At 44.7% G+C, this 27,506-nt stretch overlaps 1 protein-coding gene across 1 annotated transcript in view; it reads left to right on the top strand.

Annotated features, from left to right (window-relative positions):
• LOC139274796 (interleukin-18 receptor 1-like) overlaps positions 1-27,506 on the top strand; it is a 177,904-nt gene that overhangs the window by 100,945 nt on the left and 49,453 nt on the right. The window contains exons 4-8 of the mRNA XM_070891490.1: positions 5,293-5,569; positions 17,333-17,513; positions 18,624-18,771; positions 20,528-20,587; positions 23,395-23,530. Coding sequence (XP_070747591.1) covers positions 5,293-5,569; positions 17,333-17,513; positions 18,624-18,771; positions 20,528-20,587; positions 23,395-23,530 — 802 coding nt within the window. The remainder of the gene's footprint in view (positions 1-5,292; positions 5,570-17,332; positions 17,514-18,623; positions 18,772-20,527; positions 20,588-23,394; positions 23,531-27,506) is intronic.

Genomic DNA, 27,506 nt, shown 5'->3' on the forward strand with positions numbered 1-27,506 from the left:
CTAGTTTAAACCCTCCCCAACAGCGCTAGCAACCCCCCCTCCACCCCTGCCCGTGAGGATATTGGTCCCGGCTCTGTTGAGGTGCAACCTGTCTGGCTTGTGTAGGTCCAACATCCCCCAGAAATGGTCCCAACACCTCAGGAAGCCCTCCCACCTGCACCACCTCTCCATTCGTTTGCTCTATCTTTCTAATTCTGTACTCACTAGCATGTGGCACCGGGAGTAATCTAGAGATTATTACCTTTGAGGTCCTGCTTTCCAATCTGTCGCCTAGCTCGCTAAACTCTGGCTGCAGGACCTCATCCCTCTTTCTACCTATGTCATTGGTACCGATATGGACCACAATCTCTGGCTGTTCACCCTCTCCCCCCAGAATGTCTTGAAGCCACTCGGCAACATCTTTGACCCTGGCACCAGGGAAGCAACATACCATCCTGGAGTCATGTCTGTGGCTGCAGAAATGCCTGTCAGCTCCCCTAACTATTGAATCCTCTACCACTCTTGCTCTTCCATTCTTCTTCCTCCCCACCCCTCCCCCATGCAACTGAGCCACCTGTGGTGCCGTGGTCCTGGCTCTAGCTGCACCACCCAGAGGAACCTTCGCCCCCACCAGTACTCAGAACAGAATACTGGTTGGAGAACGAGATGCACTCAGCGGACTCCTGCATTACCTGCCTGGTCCTCCACTTCTGACTGGTGGCCACCCATTCCCTGTCTGCCTGCACACTCTTAAACTGCAGGGTTGCCACCTCTAGAAATGTGCTATCCATGAAGTTCTCAGCCTTGTAGGGTATTTTGTGTGCCCTGTGTCTCTATGACTCTCCCTTGAGTCGACACATGCTTTAAAACTCCCCGGTTCGGGTCGTTTCCCTTTGGACAGCAGGAGCTTTTGCCAATAGTTCCTGCCTAGCCCATCGATTGGTGGGTAATCCCACAGAGAGAGAGATCAAGGTCAGATAGGTCTTCTCCCATGCCCGATGCGCAGCGTCCCCAGCGGGATTACTGTGTAACCCGGCCGTGAGCGGATGCCACCCGGTTGGTCTTCCGAATTATGCTGCGAATCACAAGCCTCACAATCCCTAAGTTCGGACCCAAGGAGTTACTATGGATAGATTATAATTGACTCAGACAAAACAAAACGGTTCAGGTTGGTCAATGATAGATTCCTTTTATTACACTCACAAAATGACAACCCCTACTCCCCTCGCTTATGGCTTAAGGAGGAGGTGACTGTGGACACTAGCTTAAAACCTTAGACTAAATACCCACCCTGGTGGTTACGCCGAACCAACCCCCTTCCCAGAATCTAAGCCTAGATAATGGAAACCCTTCGAACTAAACCCCTCTCCCGGTTTGGTCAGAACCCACATTTGGAAGCCTCCTCACACACACACATACGTGTTAGCCTGCGTCTTGGACACTTGCAGTTCCTCAGCAGCCAAATACGCTGGTGATCTTGGGGATTTCCTGAAGTGTATACTGGATATAATTACCCAGCCCTTGTCGTTGATTCACACGGTCCTGGGTCCGTTTGACTCAAGACAAAACCGTGCCGAACAGACGCATGCGCTGAGGCCTAGAGAGTTACATTCAGGCGGTACGGCAAGGCACTCACTTCGAGCGTTCCTGGAGAGTTGACGGACGCGTAGCCATGCGGGGAACCCCATTCCAGATGGTGAAGAAAAGTAAGCACTGAATCCCCAAAGTTCAGCATATTTATACCTCGTATAATACACAAAACTGGCTGGACAATTCCTGGTTACCATGGTCGCAGAGATGCTAGTTGGTCTTCCTGGTGATGTCTCTGTCCTGGATTGGTCATCTCGATGAAAACAATGGTAGGCCATTTCTGTAGATGAGCAGTTCTCAAAGTGCTAACTGTTTGTTGAGTTTTTGACTGCTCCTTCATTGAAAGAGGTCAGAGGTGTTACATTTGGCCTGCAAACCTCATTGTCCATCCAGACGTACTGGTTCCATGGATAAAAGGTCCTTTTCCACAAATCACACAATGTTCAAAATGAAAAGGCCTTTCATGACATCAGCATTGAGACTGGATCCATGGCAAACCAAAAGACAGGCAGCTCCTGCTATATTTCACAGAAACCAAAAATCAGTCCTTTTTAAAGTCCAAATATCCAAACTCCATTTTGAAACGCAGCCCATGTGTGTCTCCATTTTAAAAGAGTACAGATCCATTTTAAAAGACCAAAAATCCTTTGGGCCCATACACTCATCATCATCACTCATAGGCAGTCCCTCAGAATCGAGGAAGACTTGCTTCCACTCCTGAAGTGAGTTCTTTGGTGGCTGAACAGTCCAATTCGAGAGCCACAGATTCTGTCACAGGTGGGACAGATAGTCGTTGAGGGAAGGGATGGTGGGATTGGTTTGCCGCACACTCTTTCCATTGTCTGCGCTTGATTTCTGCATAATTTCGGCATTGAGACTCGAGATGCTCAGCGCCCTCTCGGATGCACTTCCTCCACTTAGGGCGGTCTTGGGCCAGGGACTCCCAAGTGTTGGTGGGGATGTTTCACTTTATCAGGGAAGCTTTGAGGGTGTCCTTGTAGCATTTCTGCTGCCCACCTTTGGCTCGTTTGCCGTGAAGGAGCTCCGAGTCGAGCACTTGCTTTGGGAGTCTCGTGTCTGGAATGCAAACTATGTGGCCTGCCCAGCGGAACTGATCAATTGTGGTCAGTGCTTCAATGCTGGGGATGTTAGCCTGAAAGAGGACGCTGATGTTGGTGCGCCTGTCCTCTTAGGGGATTTGTAGGATCTTGCGGAGACATCATTGGTGATATTTCTCCAGCAACTTGAGGTGTCTACTGTACATGGTCCATGTCTCTGAGCCATACAGGAGGGCAGGTATTACTACAGCCCTGTAGACCATGAGCTTGGTTGCAGTTTTGAGGGCCTGGTCTTCAAACACTCTTTTCCTCAGGCGACCAAAGGCTGCACTGGCACACTGGAGGCGGTGTTGGATCTCGTCGTCGATGCCTGCTCTTGTTGATAGGAGGCTCCCGAGATATGGGACACACACTGATGTTGGCACCGGCCGAATCCTACAGCCTCCCAGATGCACTTCAGTGACTCCAGCTCCCACTCAAGCTCTGATACCCGGAGCTCGATTTGCTGGAGCTGGCGACCCTTCCTGCACATGTGGTCATCCAGACCGTGTTTCTCAAGCTGGGGTCCGTGGTTCCATAGAAACTTTCCAAGGGGTCTGTGACTGGAGGCAGCTGGAGGTAATAACAAGCTTCTTCCTTTTTATAAAACTGACACTGATTAATTTCTTGCAAATTATTCTTTGCGGCTGACACGCCTCCTCAGAGACTCACAGCTCTCATTCACTTTGCCTGACGGTTGAGCCGATTCCTTTCCCTGATGCCCCGACCCTGTACCTTCCTCCCGACATGTGATCAGAGTGCTTGCAGGGCCCTTCAAACCCGTGCCTGAACGTGTTCACGCAAACACGTACAACCCCACAGTGCAGGTGTTACAGAACATGCCAGTGGGACAGTATGGTGGTGAATCCTGCTTCCAGCTGCCTTCCAGCATGTGCATGGGTACTCATGCTATCACTCACCTTGGCTAGTCTGCTGATGGCTATAAAAATTGTACAGCACTAACTGGTTAATAGTGGCATCTGTTGCGGCATCTACCCAGCACTGGTGTGAGAAACGGGCACACCCATCTCACTGCTATCTGTAACTAAATACCTGTTTTAATAAAAGCATTATTAAAACACTCTTTACATGCAGCACTTTCATATTATGAGTATTATATAGTATTATAATTTAGATGGGGATCCGTGATTACTAATCTATTTGAAAAAGGGTTCAGCAACCAAAAGATTTGAGAATCGTTTCACGCACTTATCCAACTCTGGGTTTTAAATTGCCAGCTATCTGTTCCTTGCCTGAAATATGGGCGACTGGCAGTTCAAAATCACTGCTCATCTTTCCTGCAACTTCATGTTAAAATCTTTCCAATCTGGTTTCCACCCTGCCTCAGAAGTGAAATGGCCCTAATTAGAGTCACAATAGACATCCTCCGTAACTGTGACTGTTGTGCATTTTCTGTCCTCCTCACCCTCTGAACAGCCTTTGACACAGTTAACAACACTATCTTACTCCAATGCCTCACCTCCGCTCATTGGGATTGCCCTTGATTGGTTCCACTCTTGCCAGAGCATCTCCAGCAATGACTTATTTTCCTGCCCTGTGCTACTACCTCTGGAAGCCTTCAAGGGTTTCTTTTCAGTCCCCTCCTCTTCATCATCTACCTTCTGCCCCTTGGCAATATCATTCGAAGACATACGCTGATAATACCTTGTTCTACCTCTCCACCACCTCTCCCGACCTTTCCACCCTTTGTGTTCTCACTCAGCTTGTCTGACATCAGTAGGAATAAAGCATTTTTAGATTCCGCCACAAACTCCGTATCCTTGTCACTGATTCCATTCCCTTCCATGGCCGCGGTCTTCGGTTGAACCAATCTGTTTACAATCTCAGCATCCTATTTGACCCTGAGCTGAACTTCTGACCCCATATCCTTTCAATCACAAAGACCACCTACTTCCACTGTTGCAAAATTGCATGCCTCCACACCTGCTGCATTCCATCTGCTGCTGAAAACCTCATCCATATCTTTATCACCTCCAGACTCGCCTCTTCCAATGCTTTCTTCCTATTCTCCACCCTCTACAAAGTTTCGCTCATCCAAAACTCCGCTGCCCTTATCCTATCCCACATCAAGTCCTGCTCACCAATCACCCCTAAATTGCTGACCTAGTTTTTTTCCTTGTCTATCAAAGCCTTAAATTTAAAATTGTCTCCTTTGTGTTTAAATCTATTCATGACCACAGCTCTTCCTATCTCAGTATCCTTCTCATGCCCTACAACCATCTGAGAACACTGCATTTTTCCAATCCTGGCCTCCTATGCATTCCCCAGTACCTTATTAGCTATGGTTTCAGCCATCTAGACCTTAAGCTCCAGAATTTCTTCTCTAACCCTTTCCGCCTCTCTCTCTCTTCCTTTTATGATCATCCTTAAAATCCATCTCTTTGACCAAGATTTTAGTTACCCATCCTATTATCTCCTTCTTTGTCTCAACTTTTGTCTGATTATTTCTCTGCAAGCACCTATGGACTTTATTCTACATTAAAGGTGCAATATTGTTATTGTTGTAATCTGCTGAATTTCTCTATCTTACAATATCATTTTGTTTTATGGAGTAATGTGCTGTCGTACACTAACAATGTTTTTAAAAATTATGCTATAATTTTAGAAAAACAGATTGACAGATGTCATCGAGATTGTTCTAAGGTCTTTGCCCTTGAAGGGGAGCATGCCCGTTTAAGGTGCAGACTGTGCAATGGATCCACTCCAGTTGTCATGAGTGACCTTCAAAGACACGGAATTACAATCACTTGGTTTAAAGATACTTACGAAAATGGTCTTGTGGAACTTTCAGGCAAAACAGGCAGAATTGCTGTTGAAGGATCCTTATTAGAATTTTGGCCTGCAACTGTCAACGATACTGGAACATATTCTTGTTCTTTCTTGTAAGTAGCAATGATCATAATTAACCATACTGGGGGATGGAGTTAGACTTTTGGATTGGGTGTCAGGTGGGTGCACTATCGGCATTGTGCTGAAAACCAGCAACAGCTGACACAGGCCCTAACAGCCTGACAACTCAAGAACTCCCCTAGCAATTAATTATCTGTAAGCTATAGGTGTGCACAACATTGCTTCACTTGAAGGAGAAAAAAAATAAAAGCCTGAAGGAGAAATGCGGATATTGAAGGCACAGAATTGATAGTGCATTTCGAAGGCCGTTAGGGGGCATACTGCTATGGAAATTGTTGAAATTTTACATTTTAAGTACTTTTATGCATAATAATAGATTTTTAATCCACAAGTAGATAAATAAGGTAACGTTTGCATTTTCAACAGGCCAACTAGACCATCACTTACACAAAATATAGCTCAATGGCCCTCCTGCTCCCTTAATTGACAGATGCACACTACCCCCTTTGGACTCAGTTCCTAACCTTTCACAGAAACACTCTCCCAAACCTTCAGTTCAGTGGCACTGTTGTCCTTCACCCTCGTGAGCCTGGAACCTTTATGTCTCACCAACCCAGAGAAGCTGGTACTTTTTCTCCACTCTATCCATTCAAGATGATATACTTCCCTCCCTGCTAGAGTTCATATGGGTACTCTTTGCCTTCCCCAGTTCATGCAGGGCACTCTTGCTCCCCAATCTCTTGCAGTTAATGTTGGCACTTCCCTTTCTCCCCAGCCTAAAACACAACTCTTAGAGGCCGAAATTGGTCGTCCGCCCATTTCTCGGCAGTAAGCCGGTGGTATATCATTTCATACCGCCAGGTACCGCTGGGAGGAGGGTGCCCGATTTTCATCAGTTTTTTCTCGGCGGTATGCAGAGCGGCGTGCAGCCGACGATGTGCGAGCGGTGAGTCCTTTTCACACGGAAATCTTCGGGTCTTGAGTTCTGCGCACGCACATGCTGCGGCGAAGTTCCGCCTCCCAAGAGACGCAGACCAGAATCGACAGAGACTGCCAGCCTGAGAGCACTGTGCAGGTAAGTGGGGTGGGGGGTGGGGTCGCTTCTTGGGGGAAGATTGCTATTTGGTATGAAACTTGAAGGGTATAACTTTTAAGGTATTAGGAACTGAACATTAACCAGTTCTTATCAATCAGTTTATGCTAAGTACATTCCACTTTGTATTCCAACTAAGTTTATTAAAAACCTCATATTGTATATCTGATTGTTGTGAAACATTATTAATTTTATCATTTTTTATGGGTAATATCACTGAGCTATGATGATAAAACCTTAAATATATATGCAAATTAATTGGAACAAATAATTTACCCTGCAACTTTGAAAAACACTTGCATGTTGACATCAATTTAAACCTACTCTAGAAACAGCCCAGGGAAGGAAGTCTATTTATTGCTAACTTTGAATCAATTGTAACAACTATCATTATGGCCTAGGCTGCTCACAGATTCATTTTAATCAAAGGCAAAAGCGTAGCCATCACAGCACGAAACTGAAGTAACAGAAATAAAGCTGAAATACATTGGGCCTAAAATTGCGGTCGGAGGCTTCCTTCGTACGAATGCCTCTGACCCCCCAAAAATCTACAACACTACCTGTTGGTCCCGGAGGAATGTAGGATTCCAGTATGAGGCCTGCATTCACTGTGCAGCGCATGGGGACCTGTCTTCCACATACAAACGCATCTGCTGGAATCACGTGAGCCTGGGCCACCAATCACTATCTAGTATTCTCATTGCTAAAAATGGGAACTACGTTTGTACGTTCTCCCATTACTATCAATGAGAATAACCCCCTAAAACAAGAAACACAGCACAATAAATTAAAAAAACACCTCACATATTTAAAGTTAATTGAAATTAAATGTCATTAAATCTTTTAGAAAAAAAATATTTTTGGGAATTTTTTTTAATGTGTTTTAATAGGGTTAAAATACACTTACCTTAATGATAGGGGTTTTTAATATAAAAATGAGTGATTAAATAAAATTTTTCTATGTTTTAAAAGTGTGACGCTGGTAAAAATAAGTTATACGCAAATAGCCCAATCTCTGCCGCGTGGATGTCCTTCTGCCGCTATGCGTAGAATCTGTTTTGACAGATCAGAAAAGCTGATTCTCAGCGCATGCGCATCATGCAGATTTTGTGGTTGGCGCTGTACCTACGAAGTACCTGCCGGCATTCGAATAGAATACAAACTTACTCGATGGGAGCCCTCTTTCGTGAACTTGCTTTCTAACACTGCGTACTCGAGGGCAACCTAATGACCCACAGATCCCAGGGTGCAACGTGTACGGAACCGTACCTGGGATCACGTGGGCCTGGTGCACCAATAAGTATATCGAAGGGAAAGTGTTTATCTCCAATACTGGTAACTTTCTTTATATTGCATTTCACTCGATGTATTTTCAGAGTAATTATAAGGACTAGGAGAATAAATAGTTGGAAAATGATAGTCTCTCTGTCTCTCTCTCTCTCTCTCTCTCTCTCTCTCTCTCTCTCTCTCACACACACACAGACCCAGCTAAAAGCATTATTTGGGAATTAATTCTTAAATCTAATTTAGGAATTAGAGTTCTGATAAATCGTTCAAGCTCTGTGAAATTTCACATAAAATACATATACAGCAGAGCCCAAATGAAGATCTGAAAAATCTGTACATTCATCATTGGAGGTGATGTACAATTCATTACATTCACGCAGCCTGGACGACCATGTGTGCAGGAGGTGTCTCCAACTGCAGCAACTGGAGCACTGCGTTTGGGAGCTTGAGAGGTGGCTGGAGTCACTGCGGTACATCCGTGAGAGTGAGAATTTCTCGGGTAGCACGTTTCAAGAGGTGGTCACCCCGCAGCTTAAAAGTATGCAGGCAGAGAGAAAGTGGGTGACCACCAGACAGAAGAGGAGCACTGGGCAGGTAATGCAGGAGTCCCGCGAGTCCATCTCTGTTTGAGTACTGGTGAGACCGATGGTGCCTCTGGGGAGTGCAACCAAAACCAAGTTCACAGCACCAGGGGTGGCTCAGCTGCTCGGGGGGAAGAAGAAGAATGGAAGAGCTATAGTGGTAGGGGATTTGATAATCAGGGGAGCAGACTGGCGTTTCTGTGGCCACAGACGTGATTCCAGGATGGTATGTTGCCTCCCTGGTGCCAGGGTCAAGGATATCACCGTGCGGCTGCAAGACATTCTGGGGGGAGAGGGTGAACAGCCAAAGGCCATCTATATCGGTACCAATGACATAGGTAGAAAGAGGGATGAGGTCCTGCAGGCAGAGTTTAGGGAGCCAGAGGAGGGATTAAAAAACAGGACCTCAAAGGTAGTAATCTCCGGATTACTGCCGGTGCCACATGCTAGTGAGTACAGAAATAGGAGGATAGAAAAGATGAATGCGTGGCTGGAGAGTTGGTGCAGGTGGGAGGGCTTTAGATTCCTGAGGCATTGAGACTGTTTCTGGGGGAGGTGGGACCTGTACAAGCCGGACGGGTTGCACCTCAACAGAACCAGGACCAGTATCCTTGCAGGAGGTTTTGCTAGTGCTGTTGGGGAGGGTTTAAACTAATTTGGCAGGGAAATAGGAATTGAAGAATAGATTTAGTGGGGAAAGAAGCAAAGCTAGAATTGGGCAGCAGAGAAGTAGAAGTAGAAAGTAAATTTGGAAGACAGGAAACAAGGGCTGGAAAATAGTTTGGCAATACTACATGGTAAATACTTGAATGCAAGGAGTATAGGGAATATCGCAGACGAGCTGAGAGCACAGATAGACACTTGGGAGTATGATATTATAGCTTTTACTGAGCATGGCTGAAAGAAGAACAGGTATGGCAGCTCAACATTCCGGTTACAGGGTTTTCAGACAGGATAGAGAGGGGAGTAAAAAGGAGGGGGGATTCGCAGTATTGATTAATAAAACAATTACAGCTGTGAGAAAGGATGCTATGTTAGAGGGGTCATCAAACGAGGCCATATTGGTTGAGTTAAAGAACAAAAAAGAGGCAGTCACACTACTTGGAGTATACTATAGACTCCCAAGCAGTCAGAGGGAGATAGAAGAACAAATATGTGGGCAAATTGCTGTGAAATGCAAAAACTATAGAGCTGTAAAAGTGGGGGATTTCAACTACCCTAATATTAACTGGGAAAAAGGTAGTGTGAATGGTACAGTGGTTGCAGAATTCCTAAAATGCATTCAGGGGAACTTCTTTATCCAGTATGTAAGAAGCCCAACAAGGGAGGGGTGGTTCTGGACTTAGTCTTGGGGAATAAGAGGGGCAGGTGGAATGGGTATCAGTGGGAGAGCATTTTGGTGCTGGTGATCATAATTCAGTAAGATTTAGGGTAGTTATGCAAAAAAAAAGGGGGCCAGGAAAAAAGGTTCTCAATTGGGGTAAAGCCAATTTTGCTGAGCTGAGATGGGATTTGGCCAAAGTGGACTGGAAATGGCTACTTGATGATAAATCAGTTTCAGATCAGTGGGAGGCATTCAAGGGGGAGATCCTGAGGATTCAGAGCAAGTATGTTCCCTTAAAAAAAAAGGTGGGCTAACAAATCTAGAGCCCCCTGGATGTCAAGGGATATAAAGGGTAAGATAAAGAAAAAAGGGAAGCTTATGACAGACACCGAGAACTCAATGCTGCAGAAACACTAGAGGAGTATAAGAAGTGCAGGGGTGCAATTAAAAAAGATATCAGGAAAACAAAGAGAGATCATGAAAGAATGTTGGCAAGTAAAATCAGGGAAAACCCAAATATTTTTTAGAAATACATTAAGAAGCAATAGGATAACTAGGGAAAGAATGGGGCCTATTAGAGACCATAAAGGAAATCTGTGTGTGTAGGTGGAAGACATGGGTGGGATTCTTAATGAATACTTTGCATCTGTTTTCAGAAAAGAGAGGGGCAATTCAGACTTTGCAATGCGGGAGGAGGAGTGTGAAATATTAGACGAGGTAAACATAGTGAGAGAGGAAGTATTAAGGGGCTTAGCAGCTTTGAAAGTGGATAAATCCCCAGGCCCCGATGAAATGTATCCCAGGCTGTTAAGAGAAGCAAAAGAGGAAATAGCAGAGGCTCTGACCAACATTTTCAAATCCTCTCTGGTTACAGGTGTGGTGCCAGAGGACTGGAGGACTGCTAATGTTGTATCTTTGTTTAAAAAGGGAGAAAGGGATAGACCGAGTAATTACAGGCTAGTCAGTCTAATCTCAGTGGTAGGAAAATTATTGGAAAAAATCCTGAAGGACAGGATAAATCTTCATTTGGAAAGACATGGATTAATCAAGGAAAGTCCACATGGATTTGTCAAGGGAAGGTCGTGTCTGACTAACTTGATTGAATTTTTCAAGGAGGTAACCAGGAGGGTCGATGAAAGCAGTGCCTATGATGTGGTGTATATGGATTCTAGCAAAGCTTTTGATAAGGTTCCATATTGCAGACTGGCCACAAAAGTAATAGCCCATGGGATCCAGGGCAAAGTGGCAAGATGAATAGAAAATTGGCTAAGAGGCAGGAAGCAAAGGGTAATGGTTGATGGGTGTTTTTGTGACTGGAAGGCTGTATCCAGTGGGGTTCCGCAGGGCTCAATGCTGGGTCCCTTGCTTTTTGTGGTATATGGTTTGGACTTGGACTTAAATGTTGGGGGTATGATTGAGAAGTTTGCAGATGACACTAAAATAGGCTGTGTGGTTGATAATGAAGAAGAAAACTGCAGACTGCAGGAAGATATCAATGTACTGGTCAAGTGGGCAGAACAGTGGCAAATGGAATTCAATCTGGATAAGTGTGAGGTAATGCATTGGAGGAGGTCAAATAGGCAAAGAAATACACATTAAATGGTACGACACTGAGAACTGTAGAGGATTAAAGGGGACCTTGGAGTGCTGGTCCATAGATCCCTGAAGGTAGCAGGCCTGTTAGATAAGTTGGTTAAAAAGGCATATGGAATACTTGCCTTTATTAGTCAAGGTTTGGAATACAAGAGCAAGTAGGTTATGCTTGTACTGTATAAAACACTGGTTAGGCCACAGCTGGAGTACTGTGTGCAGTTCCGGTCATCAAATTACAGCAAAGAGGTGATTGCACTGGAAAGGGTACAGAGGAGATTTACAAGAATGTTGCCTGGATTGGAGAATCTTGGCTATGGAAAGATTGGAAATGCTGAGTCTGTTTTCTTTGGAACAGAGGAGGCTGAAGTGGGACGTGATCATGGTGTATAAAATTATGAGGGGCCTGGATAGAGTGGATAGTAAGGACTTGTTTCCCTTGGCAAGAGGGTTCAACAACCAGGGGGCATAGATTTTAAGTATTGGGGGAGGTTTAGAGGAGATATGAGAGGAAATTTCTTCACCCAGAGGGTGGGTGGGTGGGGTCTGGAACTCACTGCCTGGAAGGGTGGTAGAGGCAGGAACCCTCACCACATTTAAAGGATACTTGGATGTGCACTTAAAGTGTCGTAACCTACAAGGCTATGGACCAAGAGCTGGAAAGTGGGATTAGGCTGGATAGATCTTGGTCGGCCGGCGGTGACACAATGGGCCTAAATGGCCTCCTTCTTGTGCTGTAAATTTCTATGATTCTATGTTCTATGATTACATTATATTCCGCAGCTAATGGAATGAGTAACTCTCTCTATCTAATCTCCTTACACTGAAGTAAACAGGCCCTGCGCCTGCTTGCATCAAACATAAAATTTTCGTATGTAATTGCTGGGCAGTTGGTGGCTAATTAGCCCAACTCTGCGCCAGCAATTGGGATTTCCAAGGTGGTGCGGACCATCTGTCAAGGTGTAACTTGACAGATCGAACGTTCAGGATTTAGCTCTGAGTATGCCGTCATACCCACCACAAATTCTGGCCCATTATAACATCAGTGTCACTTGGAAAGGAAACAGTGTGAAGTTACACCACACTCTTGCACAAATCTCTAATCGGGTATAGAATGCTTATTTAAATGGAGATAGTTATCTTTCCATACCTCGGGAGCCTACTGTCGGCAAGAGCAGACATTGACGCCGAGGTCCAACACTGCCTTCAGTGCGTCAGCGCAGCCTTCGAGCGCCTAAGGAAGAGAGTGTTTGAAGTGCAGGAGCTCAAATTCGGCATCAAGCTTATGGTTTACAGGGCAGTAGTGGTACCCGCCCTCCTATATGACTCAGAGACGTGGACTATATATAACAGATACCTCAAAATGCTGGAGAAGTACCATCAGTGCTGCTTTCGCAAGATCCTGCAAATCCATTGGCAGGATAGATGCCTGCGTCAGTGTTCTCACTCAGGCCAACATTCTCAGCATCGAAGTATTGACCACGCTTGATCAGCTCTGTTGGGCGGGCCATATTGTCCGCATGCCCAACACGAGACTCCCAAAGCAAGTGCGCTATGCAGAGCTTCGACATGGCAAGCGAGCCCCAGGTGGGCAGAGGACGCTTCAAGGACACCCTCAAAGCCTCCTTTATAAAGTGCAACATCCCCACTGACACCTGGGAATCCCTGGCCCATGACTGCCCAAATGGAGGAAGAGCATCCCGGAGGGCGCTGAGCACTTCGAGTCCCATTGCCAAGAACAAGCAGAAACCAAGCGTAGACAACGGAAGGAGCATGCGTCAACCCAAGCTTCCCACCCAACCTTTCCTTCAACCACTGTCTGCCCCACCTGTGACAGAGATTGTAGATCCTGCATTAGACTCCTCAGTTACCTGAGAACTCACTTTTAGAGTGGAAGCAAGTCATCCTCCACTCCCAGGGGCTGCCTATGATGATGATGAAATGGATACAGGATGTTGCTCGCTGGTCTTCAAGTATTTAAAGTTAGTTAGTTATGCAATCAATTCTTTTCCAACTTTATTCATTTAGGGCACAAAATTTGTCAACATACTGTCCCCTAATGCCGACATACTGCCCAAAAATGCGATTTTGTTCAATGATCATACTGCCGACATAACGCTCGGTGGAATATTCATCATTGACATACCGCCAAGCAGTATACACATCATCCCCCGTGCAGGACCGCATGCATACCACCCAAAATGTCCGATTTTCATCGCATAGTGCCAACATACCACCGAGCTGCATACGGTCCTGGAAAAGGTGGTTTTACGTGCTCTTAAGTGGGCAGGAATGGACGGAGTGCACGGATCCGTCATTTTGGAAATCGGGAACTGTCAGCTAAAGCTGCACCGTTGTATTTCTGAGGTGAACAGTGATTTTACAGTGCAATTTGGAGTGGATAAGGTATTTTTATTGTTACTGAGTAACTTATTAAGATAGAAGGCATTTTAGTTATATTTTTTTCATCAAAAATATTGTGGAGATTTAAAAAGACTGGGGCCTGTACTATCTCAGCCTGTATTGCTGACGACCTGTCTAATGGAGAAACCAGATGTGAAAAGGTTTATTGAGCAGAGTTATAAGGGTAATGGAGGAGGTTGCAGACTGATGAGGAGGCAGAGGCCTTCCCTGATGACTGTTACCCCAAAGCTTTGCCACTGTACAAGAGTGCTTAAATTAAATTCAAACGTTTATGTAAAAATCTCAAAAATATACAACAATTTTAAAACTTTGTAAAACTTATAACTATAAAACAACTCGTAACAACTTTAACAACTTTAATAACAACTTTAACAAAACTTTTACAACTTTAAAAAACTTTTACAAATCAAACTTAAATTATTCACTGCACAAGTACAACACAAAGACCCTTTACTAGCCTCAGCCACGACCTCGCCTTCATCCTGGACCGCATGCTACACTACCCTTGGGACTATTCCCCCTTTCTTACTCCCGCCCTTCCCTTTCCCACTGCCCCAGAGCCCGGACCTCCCCGTGGTGGTACCAAGCCGGCGTGCAGCACCGCACCCCGAGTGCTGTTGCTGTCGTTGGGGGTCAGACATTGCAGGCTCAATAAATGGAGCCTCTGGAGAAGCTCGTGATGTGGAAGGCATGGCTTCAGGGCTGTAAGATGATGTCAGCTCCCCACCCTCAGGTGCTGTCGAGCTGACTGCTTCCCGTGCCATGTCCCGATCCTGTCGATTGCCGCATGCCTTCGATGGCATCGGCGGTCTGCTCCATCGCGGTGATCATACGCGACATATACTCCGACTGCCGCTCTGATAGAGCCGCGATGTTTGCGGCTATCATAGTCATGGTTTTGAGCAGCCCTCGACCTATGTCGATGCTGGCCTGTGAGAGACGCACCATGTCCTGATGCACGCCTGACCCCAGCCTAAGTGCATGCCTCCCCCAGCTGAAGTGCCTTACCCCAGTCTATGGGCATCCGTCCCCCAGCCAAAGTGCCTTACCCCAGCGCAAGTGCATCCTCCCGCCACCCCTCCCCCCTCCTCCACCATGATGGGGCATTGCGTATGGATTGTTAACAGGTTTATTGGGTATGAAATGAATAGTAACAGTGTTGTGACTTCTGGATATCATCCACTCCAACAATGTCCCTTGTCGGGGGTTGGAAGAACGTGATCCATCTTCCCTGAATTCTCTCTCTTCCATCTGACCACCCCCCCCCCCAACACCCCTCCCACAAGTATCCCTCTCTCTCTCTCTCTCCCCCAACCCCTCTCTCTCTCTCGCCTCCCTGCCTCTCCCCCCTTCCCCCCAGTCTCTCTCATGCCATCGGCCCCCTCCTGCTGCCATTGGCCCCCTCCCGCTGCCATTGAGCCTAGCACTGCCGGGGGTGGGGGGATAGAGTCGGAGCCTCAGTTCCTGCTTCTTGGCATCACGCACAAGGAATGATTCGGCCAGGAGGGGGCGCAGAGCTTGACGGGGATAGGGCTTGTTGCCTGTCAGTCATAAAAGTGCAATATGGGCAGGGGGAGGCGGGGCTGAACAGATGCCTGTCTGTCAAAAAAAGTGCAGTACAAATAGTCCCATAAATAAAATCATTACTTACTCTTGCGATCCTCACCAGATCGTTCCACCTCTTACCGCACTTTTCCCCAGTGCGTGCCATGGTACTTTTGGAGGACACAGACTCCCTGATATCGTCCCAATTCCTGTTGTACTCCTTTGGGTGGGGGGGGGGGGGGTGTGGTTGCTTTCCACGACCACCCTTAGGTCGGAATACCTCTCTGTTATATGCTTGAAAAGGGAAGGTAACTCCGTCTCGTCGAAGGCGGGCACCCTCAACCTCCCATCCTTTTCGATGTTCTTGTGCTTTGATATTTTTTTAACTTTCCATAATATTTCTGTTGATCTGATTTTTGCTTTGTAAAATATGTAGTCTTATTCTTCAAACCGTGGAATTATTGGTTATTAGGATTATTTTTTAACTCTGCAATGTGTTTTTAAATTAATTGCCCGTTGACTAGCTTGCTGCTCCTTCTCACTCTCTCTCTCCCTGCTCTTCAACTCACTGCGCATGCGCGTGTGACCCCTGACCCCCGAAATCGCAGGTAAAACGCTTCTGTAAAAAAAAACGAGAAAAAAAAATTGCACTTGCGTGGTTCAGTGACGCACCGTCCATCGAAGAGAAAGTCGATCTGGACCGACTATTAGATTACATACCGCCTTCTGCAGACCACTGGCATACCGTCAACATAACCGCAAAAACATTTTGCCCAATTTTGTCCTCTTCGGCCTCGGCGGTATGCTGGTAGTTTGAAACGATGCACCGCCGGCATACCGCCGAGAAATGGGCGGACCTTGTGCATCGACCAATTTTGGGCCTTTAATGTTAAAGGTGCTTCATGAGATGCTGCAAAGTTTCAAAAATAAGCTTTTCAGTGGATGCAGTGTGAAGTTGATTTTTTATGTTTGATTTGGGCGACGCAGGGGAGGCCACATTTATTGCCCTTCCTTAGGTCCCCAGGGAATGGGGGTTTACTTGAATTGCTGCAGTCCTTGTGGGTTAGATAGGGTGCTTCATGATTTTAACCCAGTGATAATGGAGAAACAAAAATATTTTTCCAAGTCAGAATGGTGTGTGAATAGGAAGGGATGTTGGAGATAATGAGGTTCTCATGCTCCTATCCTTCTTGGTGGTAGTGATCATGGGGCTAGGAAGTGCTTTTGACACATAGTTGATGAATTACTACAGTGCATCCTGTAGATAGTATATGCTGCCGTCACAGTGTGCTGGTGGTGGAGGGGTGGATATTGGTAGGGGTGCCAATTAAACACACTGCTTTGTCCTGGATGGTGTCAAGCTTTTTTGGTGTTTTGTGGCTACATTCCTCCAAGCAGGTGGTGAGGATGCCATCATATTTCTGAATTGAGCCTTGTAGATGGTGAAGAGGCTTTAAGGGATCGGGAGTTGAGCCATTAGCGGCAGACTACCCAGCATCTACCCTGCTCTTTTATCTATTATGTTGATATGGCTGGTCCAATTCATCTTCTGGTCAATGATATGAGACTACCTCCTTTACTTTGTCTCACCAAACTAAAAAAACATTGACTCAAATTGAATTTGGCAAAGTTATGGTATATTTATATTACTCATCTTGTGACAGTGTTGCGGAAAACTGTCTTGCTCTGACATAGAGAGCAGTTAAAGCAGCCTAGAAAATGTATGTTGCATAAACAAAGCACCATGGTATCAATGGAATGCATGTGCCTTTTATTTCATTATAATGAATAATAATGAAGCCTGTACAAAAATTTATTTTAAGGAACAAGGTTATAAGAGGGGAAAAAACACAGTTCTAACCTGGAACTGGCTGAGAAATCTGTTCTGGTTATTTATTTTTCCAGATTTATATTTAACGCAACTTGTTCTAACCTATTTTCTGCTTAATAGCAATGGAACTCACAACATTACAGGTACAAACGAGTGTTTGGATGTTACACCAATCAATAAAGGATGTTACAGTGAAGAAATAGCATATGGCCGGAATGGAGTCATTGGATCATCTACTGTATTGTGTTGTCCACTCATGGAAGAGTACAACTATAATAAAGAAGCTTTGAAATGGTATAAGGTAATTATATTCTGCATAATCACTTAACTTATCAAGTTTGGAACTCACTTTAAAGGGGAGTGGAACATCATGAGTGTAAGGAAGCCCCAGTTTGCAGCAGCAGTTTTTGCAGCAAAGCAGCAAGGACATTATATGTGAACGCCTCTAATACTGAAAAATAGCAACTGCAAATATTCGTGACCCAAACCTGCTTCCAGCTTTCACTGATTGCAGCTGAGGATCGCTTTAATGAACAATCAAAATGGCCATCTCCCAACTTCTACCTCCCATGTTTGGTGCATGGGAGCAGGAACCAACAGTAATCCAGTGGGCAGAGATGAATATTGTGTTGGGGTTATCATTTTACCACAATTACCAGATATCCATGAGGCAGCAGCTCGGGCTAGCGGGATCGAGGTCAGCCTGCAAATTGGAAAGGGTGCGGGAACTCGGCGCTAAGTCGATGCTTAATCAGTGCCTCTGGTTTCCCTATCTATTTTGGCCCCACTATCACCCTGTTTTAAGCGCAAGTGGCATAGTTGGGACACACAAGTCGCTTAGTGATTCTGCCATAAGTTCGGTGGTGACAGAAACAGGTGATAATAAGGCAGAGCTCCCTGTAATTGAGTCAATGAGGTGGTGTAGACAGCCTGGAGATTCTGCAATGGAGCTTTGGATGAGTTGGAGTATACGGAAATAAATCGATGTTCATCAGATGCAGTGGAGAGGAGCCAAGCTGTTAAAAGACCCCTTTGAGAAATTAATGACTGATGATATGACATTTCATTTTACTTAATCTTAATAAAATTCTACAAATCAATTGTTTACTTAAAATGTATTCGAAACAAGAACAATGTTGAGATATATTCCAGACAATTTATTTATCATATCTGGACAGCACTGTGGTTTCAGAAAATTGAAATGTTAATGATTGCCTCATATCAGTCTCTGATGTACCATAAATTCAAAAAATGTCTTCATATTACTAAATATTTTCCTTGATGGTAGGTTTAAAACCTGCATGGAAGCTAAAACCTCGATAAGAATTAATTTGTTTTTAATAACCATGTTACAAGTTTTTGACTGTGCTTGTTTAAATATTAGCGACAATTGGTTGAATATGTCTTACAGGATTGTCTGGAGCATGTTTACACAGGGTCATCACTACTCTTTAAGAAACTAGAAAAAGAAAATGCTGGATATTACACTTGTAAACTTTCTTTTGAACATTCTGGAGTACAATATAATATTACAAGGACATTGAAGTTGACACTGAAAGGTAATTTTTCTTTTACTAAAATCTTGGTGGCAGGCACAAAGGAGGCCCTGGTAAACTGGAGGCCTGTGATACAAGCATGTCAGTATCATCCTTGGACCTGTTCGAAAGCATTGCTAGATTGCTTGTGGAATATATATCTTTATTATTAAATGCTAGGTCAGCAAGCAATTTGGTCACCACCTGGTCATAAGGAACAACCACACATTTTTTAGTGGATATCTTTGACAAGATACTCGGCAGAATATCAGCCTTTGAGCCGTGCTTTAACATTAGGCTTGGACAGGTTAGGTGAGTGGGCAAATGCATGGCAGATGCAGTATAATGTGGATAAATGTGAGGTTATCCACTTTGGGGGTAAAAACGCGAAGACAGAATATTATCTGAATGGCGGCAGATTAGGAAAAGGGGAGGTGCAACGAGACCTGGGTGTCATGGTTCATCAGTCATTGAAAGTTGGCATACAGGTACAGCAGGCGGTGAAGACGGCAAATGGAATGTTGGCCTTCATAGCTAGGGGATTTGAGTATAGGAGTAGGGAGGTCTTACTGCAGTTGTACAGGGCCTTGGTGAGACCTCACCTGGAATATTGAGTTCAATTTTGGTCTCCTAATCTGAGGAAGGACATTCTTGCTATTGAGGGTGTGCAGCGAAGGTTCACCAGACTGATTCCCGGGATGGTGGGACTGACATATGAGGAGAGACTGGATCAACTGGGCCTTTATACATTGGAGTTTAGAAGGATGAGAGGGGATCTCATAGAAACGTATAAGATTCTGATGGGACGGGACAAGTTAGATGCGGGTAGAATGTTCCCGATGTTGGGGAAGTCCAGAACCAGGGGACACAGTTTTAGGATAAGGAGTAGGCCATTTAGGACTGAGATGAGGAGAAACTTCTTCACTCAGAGTTGTTAACCTGCGGAATTCCCTACCGCAGAGAGTTGTTGCTGCCAGTTCATTGGATATATTCAAGAGGGAGTTAGATATGGCCCTTACAACTAAGGGGATCAAGGGGTATGGAGAGAAAGCAGGAAAGGGGTACTGAGGGAATGATCAGCCATGATCTTATTGAATGGTGGTGCAAGCTCGAAGGGCCGAGTGGCCTACTCCTGCACCTATTTTCTATGTTTCTATGCAAATCTATTCAATACTATTGCAACATAATCCTAAAATATGTGGGGGTTAGGAAATGAGGAAGTATAACTATCTATTTTGATATCCTTTTTATTCTTGCAGTATAGTTTAGGCTCCTCCCCATAGGTTCTAATTCTTAATTGTGTACAGGGATCTTGTACAAAGCTGAGTCTGGCATGGTGTTCCTGTCTAGCCAGGTTCCACACTGGACACAGAGCTTCACGGTATTACCTCAGTAGTCAATCCTGGAAAGGACCCATTTCATAGAATCAATATACCAACATAAAAAGTAATGCTGGAAATATTAGCAATGTGTTTGTATAACATTCATTTTTTCTTCTATTTTGATAGAGCATATTTTAAACAGGTTAATTCCTCTGTTAAATTATTTTTTCCAACTATTTACCTCTACCCTCCTTCTCAAAATCTATCTCTTTGATCGTGATTTCGATCCCCACTGCTAATCCTTGTAGCAAAGTTTATTTTAACCTCTGTGAAGTACTTGGAGACATTTTATTACATTAAAGGTGCTGTATAAATGCAGCTTATTGTTGTAGTTAAATTCATTAATGAAATTGGAGAACTTATTTTCACTTTTTTTTTGAAAAAAATGTTCTTTTAAGAAGCTTCCGTTGAACCGAAATTGATTTACCCACATCAAGAACGTATTGAAGTTGTTCTAGGTGGGTACAGTTTACATTATATTCTAGTTCTATTTGATTTCATACCAGTGTGGATTATCAGAGTGGCTCATAATGAATACAGGCAGAGGAAATGAAGAGCAGTGGACTTGAAAAGAAACACATACAGGTTTTTGATTTCAGCCTCAGTGCAGAGGATTCTTAGCTTTAAAACCTATGAATTGCAATTAGCTCCAAAATGGTTTTTCAATTGGACATAGATAAATTAGACTTGGTTTAGTTCAAACGTTTTTGTCAAAGATCTCTAGTGTACCACAATAATAAACATAACAATTTTCAGGCAGGAATATACCATTGTTCCAGCTCACCTATCCATCCAGTTTCCCACAAAATTACTTTGATGTAATCCTAAATCTAGTAACAAGTGAATCCTCTTTGCTGATATGAACCTGTCTCGTACTTTTTTAAACTCCCATCATAGTTTCTTGGTTCACCATCTTTGTTGGTAATCGGCTACATATTCCCTCTTACTGATTTTTACCCCCTGAACTTACAGCTTTCTTTTGTTGTCCATCATCTGACTCTAGTTCTTGAATGCAGTACACAGAAAATGCATTGCACAGAAAATGCAATACACAGAAAAATCTATCACATTCCACATTTTCTAAACCGCTCATAATCTTTAACATTTTTAATGGTTCACAATGTGCTGTCTAAATAACGGCGAGGATAATGGTGCTTGCCGTTATTCATGCGCCAATGCCACAGCAACTTCAGGCAAGAGAAGATGCACGATTAAATGCAGAAATCTAAAAGTTGCTGATTGAGATGCACCGCTCCACCATTAGGTTTGCTAAAATGGTAACTCCCTGCTTGGCTCCCCATTCAAATGCATTGTGTTGCGTGAAGTTCCTGCCCTTGCACTGTAGATTCAAACTAAACTCGCCACAGAAAGTTAGGGCTTTGCAATTTCCAACTATGTTCCCTTTTAATGGTGTGATAAGTGCTAATTAATGCTGGTCAACCTTTCTGGCACTGAAAATTAGCTATTATAAGTTGAATCACGGCTATTACCTTGAATCCCCTAGTGCCCAAAATTCTCTCGATCTCAGTCTTAAATATACTCAATGACTAAGCATCCACAGCCATCAGGGGAGAGAATTCCAAACATTCACGACTTGTTCTTGCCCGTTTATTGTCGACGATATTCCTTCAGGTTTTAATTGTCGTGGGTCGGTGGGGCAATTTCCCCGGCGGGACGGTAAGGGGTTGCTGTGCACAGCGATGGCATCATCATCGGTTGCGCAGCGGCCTGGGGCTCAACCCCGCCAAACTTCCAAGCAATTTCCCGGGAGTCGGTAAGACCCTCCGCCCACCCACCCCCCCCCCCCCCCACCCCACACCGGGCAAAAAGTCTCTTCCGCCCCGGAGGCACTAACGGGCCTCTAAAAAAGAAGGCAATTTTGCCTCCTATATATTTAAAATTAAAATACATTTTCTTACTGTCTCTTTTTTCTCTCTCTTTCAATCTTCTTTTCCTCTCTTTATTTCTCTTTCTGTACCTGGTTTGACATTAAATTCAACATTTTAACTTACACTTCTTTGTTGAAACCCTGCGCTGTTCATTTCACAATCCTTCAATCTGATTTGTAAAAGGAATACACAGTTGCTTGCCCTGTTCATTCAGCTCCCAGATGCCCATTTCCATCTCGCACTTCCAGCAACTTGCAGGCCAAAATATCGTCGACAATAAACGGGCAAGAACAAGTCGTGAATCTTTGGAATTCTCTCCCTTGATGGCTGTGGATGCTTAGTCGTTGAGTATATTTAAGACTGAGATTGATAGAATTTTGGGCACTAGGGGAATCAAGGTATATGGGGATATGACGGGAAAGTGGAATTGATGTCGAAGATCAGCCATGATCTTATTGAATGCCGGAGCAGGCTCAAGGGACCATATGGCCTACTCCTGCTCCTATTTCTTATATTCTTATTTTCTTAAGTCTAATTAACAGTGGGTGCCATTCATTGGCCTGCCACAGCAATTTTTGGGTCAACATATCTATACTGCATACTGTGCAGCAGAAAAGATAAGAGGGTAGATTCTCTTATGCCCTCTTTCAATCTTCTTTTCCTCTCTTTATTTCTCTTTCTGTACCTGGTTTGACATTAAATTCAACATTTTAACTTACACTTCTTTGTTGAAACCCTGCGCTGTTCATTTCACAATCCTTCAATCTTATCCTCACTCCACCCCGGTGCTAGATAGGAGCAGTGCACCTAAAGTGTCCTATGCCTATACAGCCTCAGGTTCACTGATTTTTTCTGTGCTCAGCCCTTTACATGGTTAGTTGCATACAATTCATTAAAGTACATTACCCAATTTTTTTCTTCCAATTGGAAGACCTTGTACTTGTCTGCATTGAATATCATTTGCCAACCACTTACAAATATTGTCTACTTGCTTTTATATTTCTTCCACAGCTTCAGCAGTCTCCACTCCCCTTCCTCCCATCCAAACCACCACCACATTTGTGTTTTCAGCAAATGTAATCAACTTACATTGAGTTTCTGAATCGCATCTGTAATTTACGTTGATTGGGAATGGTAAAGGCTCCAGCACAACACTCAGTACAACTCCTCAGCCCAATATCACTTCCATAATGAGTGGTTTATTTTCAGAATATTTTATATGTAATTATTAGGGTAATGACCTGAATAAAATGTAAAAAGCAGTAACCCAAGAAAAGTATCGTGATCTCTTCAAATAACTCAATTGAATGCAAAATCTTCAAGAGGTCTGCAACTGCTGTTAACATGTACTGATGTCTGATTATTTAAACATTTAGGTGAAGCTATAACAATTAATTGCACAGTTGTTGCTGGCAATGAAAAGAAACCACAGGTGCAACTAAATTGGTTTTTTAAAGATTTCCATGTGATTACATGTAATGGAGTGCAGCCAGTATGTAAAGCTTCCTGGAGGTAAGTGATAAATCCTTATTGTATTATTATTTGCCTACATAACAATACTCATTATACTTCAAAATAATTCAATGTCTATGAAGCATTTTGCAAAGTTTCTGAGATATGATAAGATAGTATATCCTCAGCATTGAAGCACTGACCACACTTGATCTGCTCCGCTGGGCAGGCCACATTGTCCGCATGCCAGACACGAGACTCCCAAAGCAAGCGCTCTACTCAGAACTCATCCACGGCAAAGGCGGGCAGAGGAAACGTTACAAGGGCACCCTCTAAACCTCCCTGATAAAGTGCGACATCCCCACTGACACCTGGGAGTCCTTGGCCATAGATCGCCCTAAGTGGAGGAAGTGCATTCGGGAACTCCTCGAGTATCGTCGCCGAGAGCATGCAGAAATCAAGCGCAGGCAGCGGAAGGAGCATACGGCAAACCAGGCTCCCTGACCATCCTTTCCCTCACTGACTATCTGCCGACCTGTGACAGAGGCTGTGGTTCTCGTATTGGACTGTACAGCCACCTAAGAACTCATGCTAAGAGTGGAAGCAAGTCTTCCTTGATTCCGAGGGACTGCCTATGATGATGATATACTTATCCTTACACATTTGTGATGTTAATGTGCACATTTGCAATGAGACTGCTTTAGACTGTGCTTGCATTTAGAAACAATGGAAACTACTTGTGGAATATCATCTTAGGTTTGGATTTATTTTTCTTCAAATTACACTGCTTGGGTTTTTAACACTTAAGTCTATGGACTAACTTTTATTCCCTTTCCTTTCTTTAAGCAAATGTCAGGTGAAGTGCATCCAAAGTCCCTCTCATGACCTGAGCTCACATTATAATTTCTGAGTTCAGGTCATTAACCTATGTTCCCTGGTGCAGACCACCTCCAGAGAAGGGCCTTGCCTCTAGAAGGAGGCTATTGGTGGTGTGAGAGGCCTGGAGTAGCAGTAATAGCTGCCAGCTGCAAAGCTTTCTCGTTACTGTCCCAAAATAACAGCTGGAATACCTCAGACCCCAAAGACCCTGCTGAACCTATAGGGAAAAATATACTTACCTGTTTTTGGCATCATCTGCTTGCTGCCTGCCCCTTCTCAGATTCTCCAATGAGCAGGCCTGCGTGCAAGCCATAAGACTCACTTGCTGCTATCAAAGCTCTGTTGGGGCCTCTGCCAAGCAGAGATCCAGGAACATGGAGCCCAAAATTGATGAACTCGCCACCCACTGCCGTCGACATTCCTCTGGTCAAACCACCCAATGCCACTTTCGAGATGGGGTGTCGTGGGCAGGAGGAGAGAGCCACTGGGAAGCGCCCGCTGATGTCAGCGGACGGCCGAGTGGCGCAAATGAGCTCCTGCCCTCCGAACTCCCATATTCATGCGGGAAGGAGACGGTGGGAGTCGGCGCCAGAACAAGAGTGGACCGCTGGCTGGAGGCTGGTCTGTCCCCGAAGGGAAGTATGAAGATCCTGAGAAAAAAGTTGGTAAACATTTTTTTTTTCTTCCACAGCGATTTACCTCAATGGTGTCCCCTGAAGGTACTCTGATGGGATTTTTTTTCCTGATGATTTTTCTTTGCAGGTCTTTAACCCTCCGTGGGCCCATCTCCATCCTCGGTGGCACTTGAGCGGCAAATGCCTCTGCCGCCGAGATTGGGAGCTCCCGCTGGCTGCCACCCAGATTGGCGGCATAAGTTCCCCATTTGTTGCCCGCCGATCTTCGAGGGATCTTGTTGATGAATATCCCGCTGAAAGAACCGTCAGGTACCTCAGCTGCCATAGGCAGTCCTTTGGGCGGCACTTGGGCGGGCGGGGACCTTCACCAATTTTGGGCCCATGAGGTGGGAGATATCTTGATGTCAATCCTACCTCATTTCCATAGAATTACCCTAGGGTCGGGAACCTGTTGAAGTCCCAGAAAGGTGTAAAAGTCCTGATGTCATCGGTGTCTGCCACTTTTCCCTCTGTTTTGTGCCTGGAAATATACATTTCCTGGACAAAAGTAAGAAACTCCCTTAGATTTTCAGTCCATGCCTGTCTGATTTTGTGGTGCTAATTAGGTGGGTAGCAGCAGGAAATAGAACAGAGATCCGTTACTGTGCTCTGTTATTTTAGTACCTGTTCCATTTTAGAAACATAGAAATCTACAGCGCAAAAGGAGGCTATTTCGGCCCATCGTGTCTGCGCTGGCTGACAAAGAGCCAAATGGGTCTTGGTCAGCAGCCCTGAAGGTTACATATAAACCTATAAACAATGAACAATGGCAGAAAGGTAAAGAGCATCTGGCCCAACCAGTCCGCCCCGCACAACTGCGACACCCCAAGCACCAAACATTCTACTCACCACCCCAACCGGAGCCATGTGATCTCATGGGAGAGGCAAAAAAACAGATGAAAAACCCAGGCCAATTGGGAAAAGAAATCTGGGAAAATTCCTCTCCGACCCATCCAGGCAATCGAAACTAGTCCAGGAGATCACTCTGGCCGTATTTGATTCCCTGCAGTACTTACCATCGTATCTGCACCAGTCAACAAGAGGTTATCCTGTCTAATCCCACTTACCAGCTCTAGGTCCATATCACTGCAGGTTACAGCACTTCAAGTGCCTATCCAAGCACCTTTTAAATGTGGTGAGGGTTTCTGCATCCACCACCCTTCCAGGCAGTGAGTTCCAGATGCTCACAATCCTCTGCGCGAAGAAGCCTCCCCTCAAATCCCCTCTGAACCTTCCACTAACCACATTAAAACTATGCCCCCTTATAATTGACCCTTCCACTAAGGGAAATAGGCCCTGGCTATCCACTATATCCAGACCTCTCAAAATTTTATACACCTCAATGAGGTCTTCTCTCAGCCACCTCTGTTCCAAATGAGAACAAACCCAGCATATCCAATCTGTCCTCATAGCTAAGATTCTCCGTTCCTGGCAACATCCTAGTAAATCTCCTCTGCACTCTCTCTAGCTGCAATCACATCCTTCTTATAATACGGCGACCAGAACTGCATGCAGTACTCCAGCTGTGGCCTAACCAGAGTATTATACAATTTAAACTTAACCTCCCTGCTCTTATATTCTTTGCCTCGGCTAATAAAGGCAAGCATTCCGTTCGCCTTCTCTAACACCTTATCCACCTGGCCTGCTACTTTTAGGGATCTGTGGACAAGCACTCCAAGGTTTCTTTGTTCATCTGCACTTTTAAGTGGCCTACCGTTTACTGTGTATACCCTTTCCTTATTAGCCCTCCCCAAGTGCATCACCTCACACTTCTCCGAATTAAATTCCATTCACCACTGCTCTACCCACCTGACCAGTAGATTGATATCCTCCTGCAGTACATGACTTTCCTCTTCATTATCAACCACAGAGCCAATTTTTGTGTCATCTGCAAACTTCTTAATCATACTCACTATATTCAAATCATTGATGTATACCACAAAAAGCAAGGGACCCAGTACTGAGCCCTGCGGAACCCTACTGGAAACATCCTTCCAGTCACAAAAACATCTATCAACCATTACCCTTTGCTTCCTACTTCTAAGCCAATTTTGGATCTAACTTGCCACTGTGCCCTGGATCCCATGGGCTTCAACCTTCGTGACCAGTCTACTATGTGGGACTTTATCAAAAGCTTTGCTAAAGTCCATATACACTACATCATACGCACTTCCCTCTTCGACTCTCCTGGTTACCTCCTCAAAAAATTCAGTCAGGTTAGTCAAACACGATCTTCCCTTAACATAGCCGTGCTGACTGTCCCTAATTAATCCTTGCCTTTCTAAATGTAAATTTATCCTGTCTTTCAGGATTTTTTCCAATAATTTTCCCACCACTGAGGTTAGGCTGACAGGCCTGTAATTACTTGGCCTATCCTTTTCTCCCTTCTTAAACACGGGTACCACATTAGCAGTCCTCCGGCATCATGCCCAGATCCAAAGAGGACTGGAAAATAATGGTCAAGGCCTCTGCTATTTCCTCTT

The sequence above is a fragment of the Pristiophorus japonicus genome, chromosome 10 (assembly GCF_044704955.1).
Source record: "Pristiophorus japonicus isolate sPriJap1 chromosome 10, sPriJap1.hap1, whole genome shotgun sequence".
In the NCBI taxonomy this organism is placed as follows: domain Eukaryota; kingdom Metazoa; phylum Chordata; class Chondrichthyes; family Pristiophoridae; genus Pristiophorus; species Pristiophorus japonicus.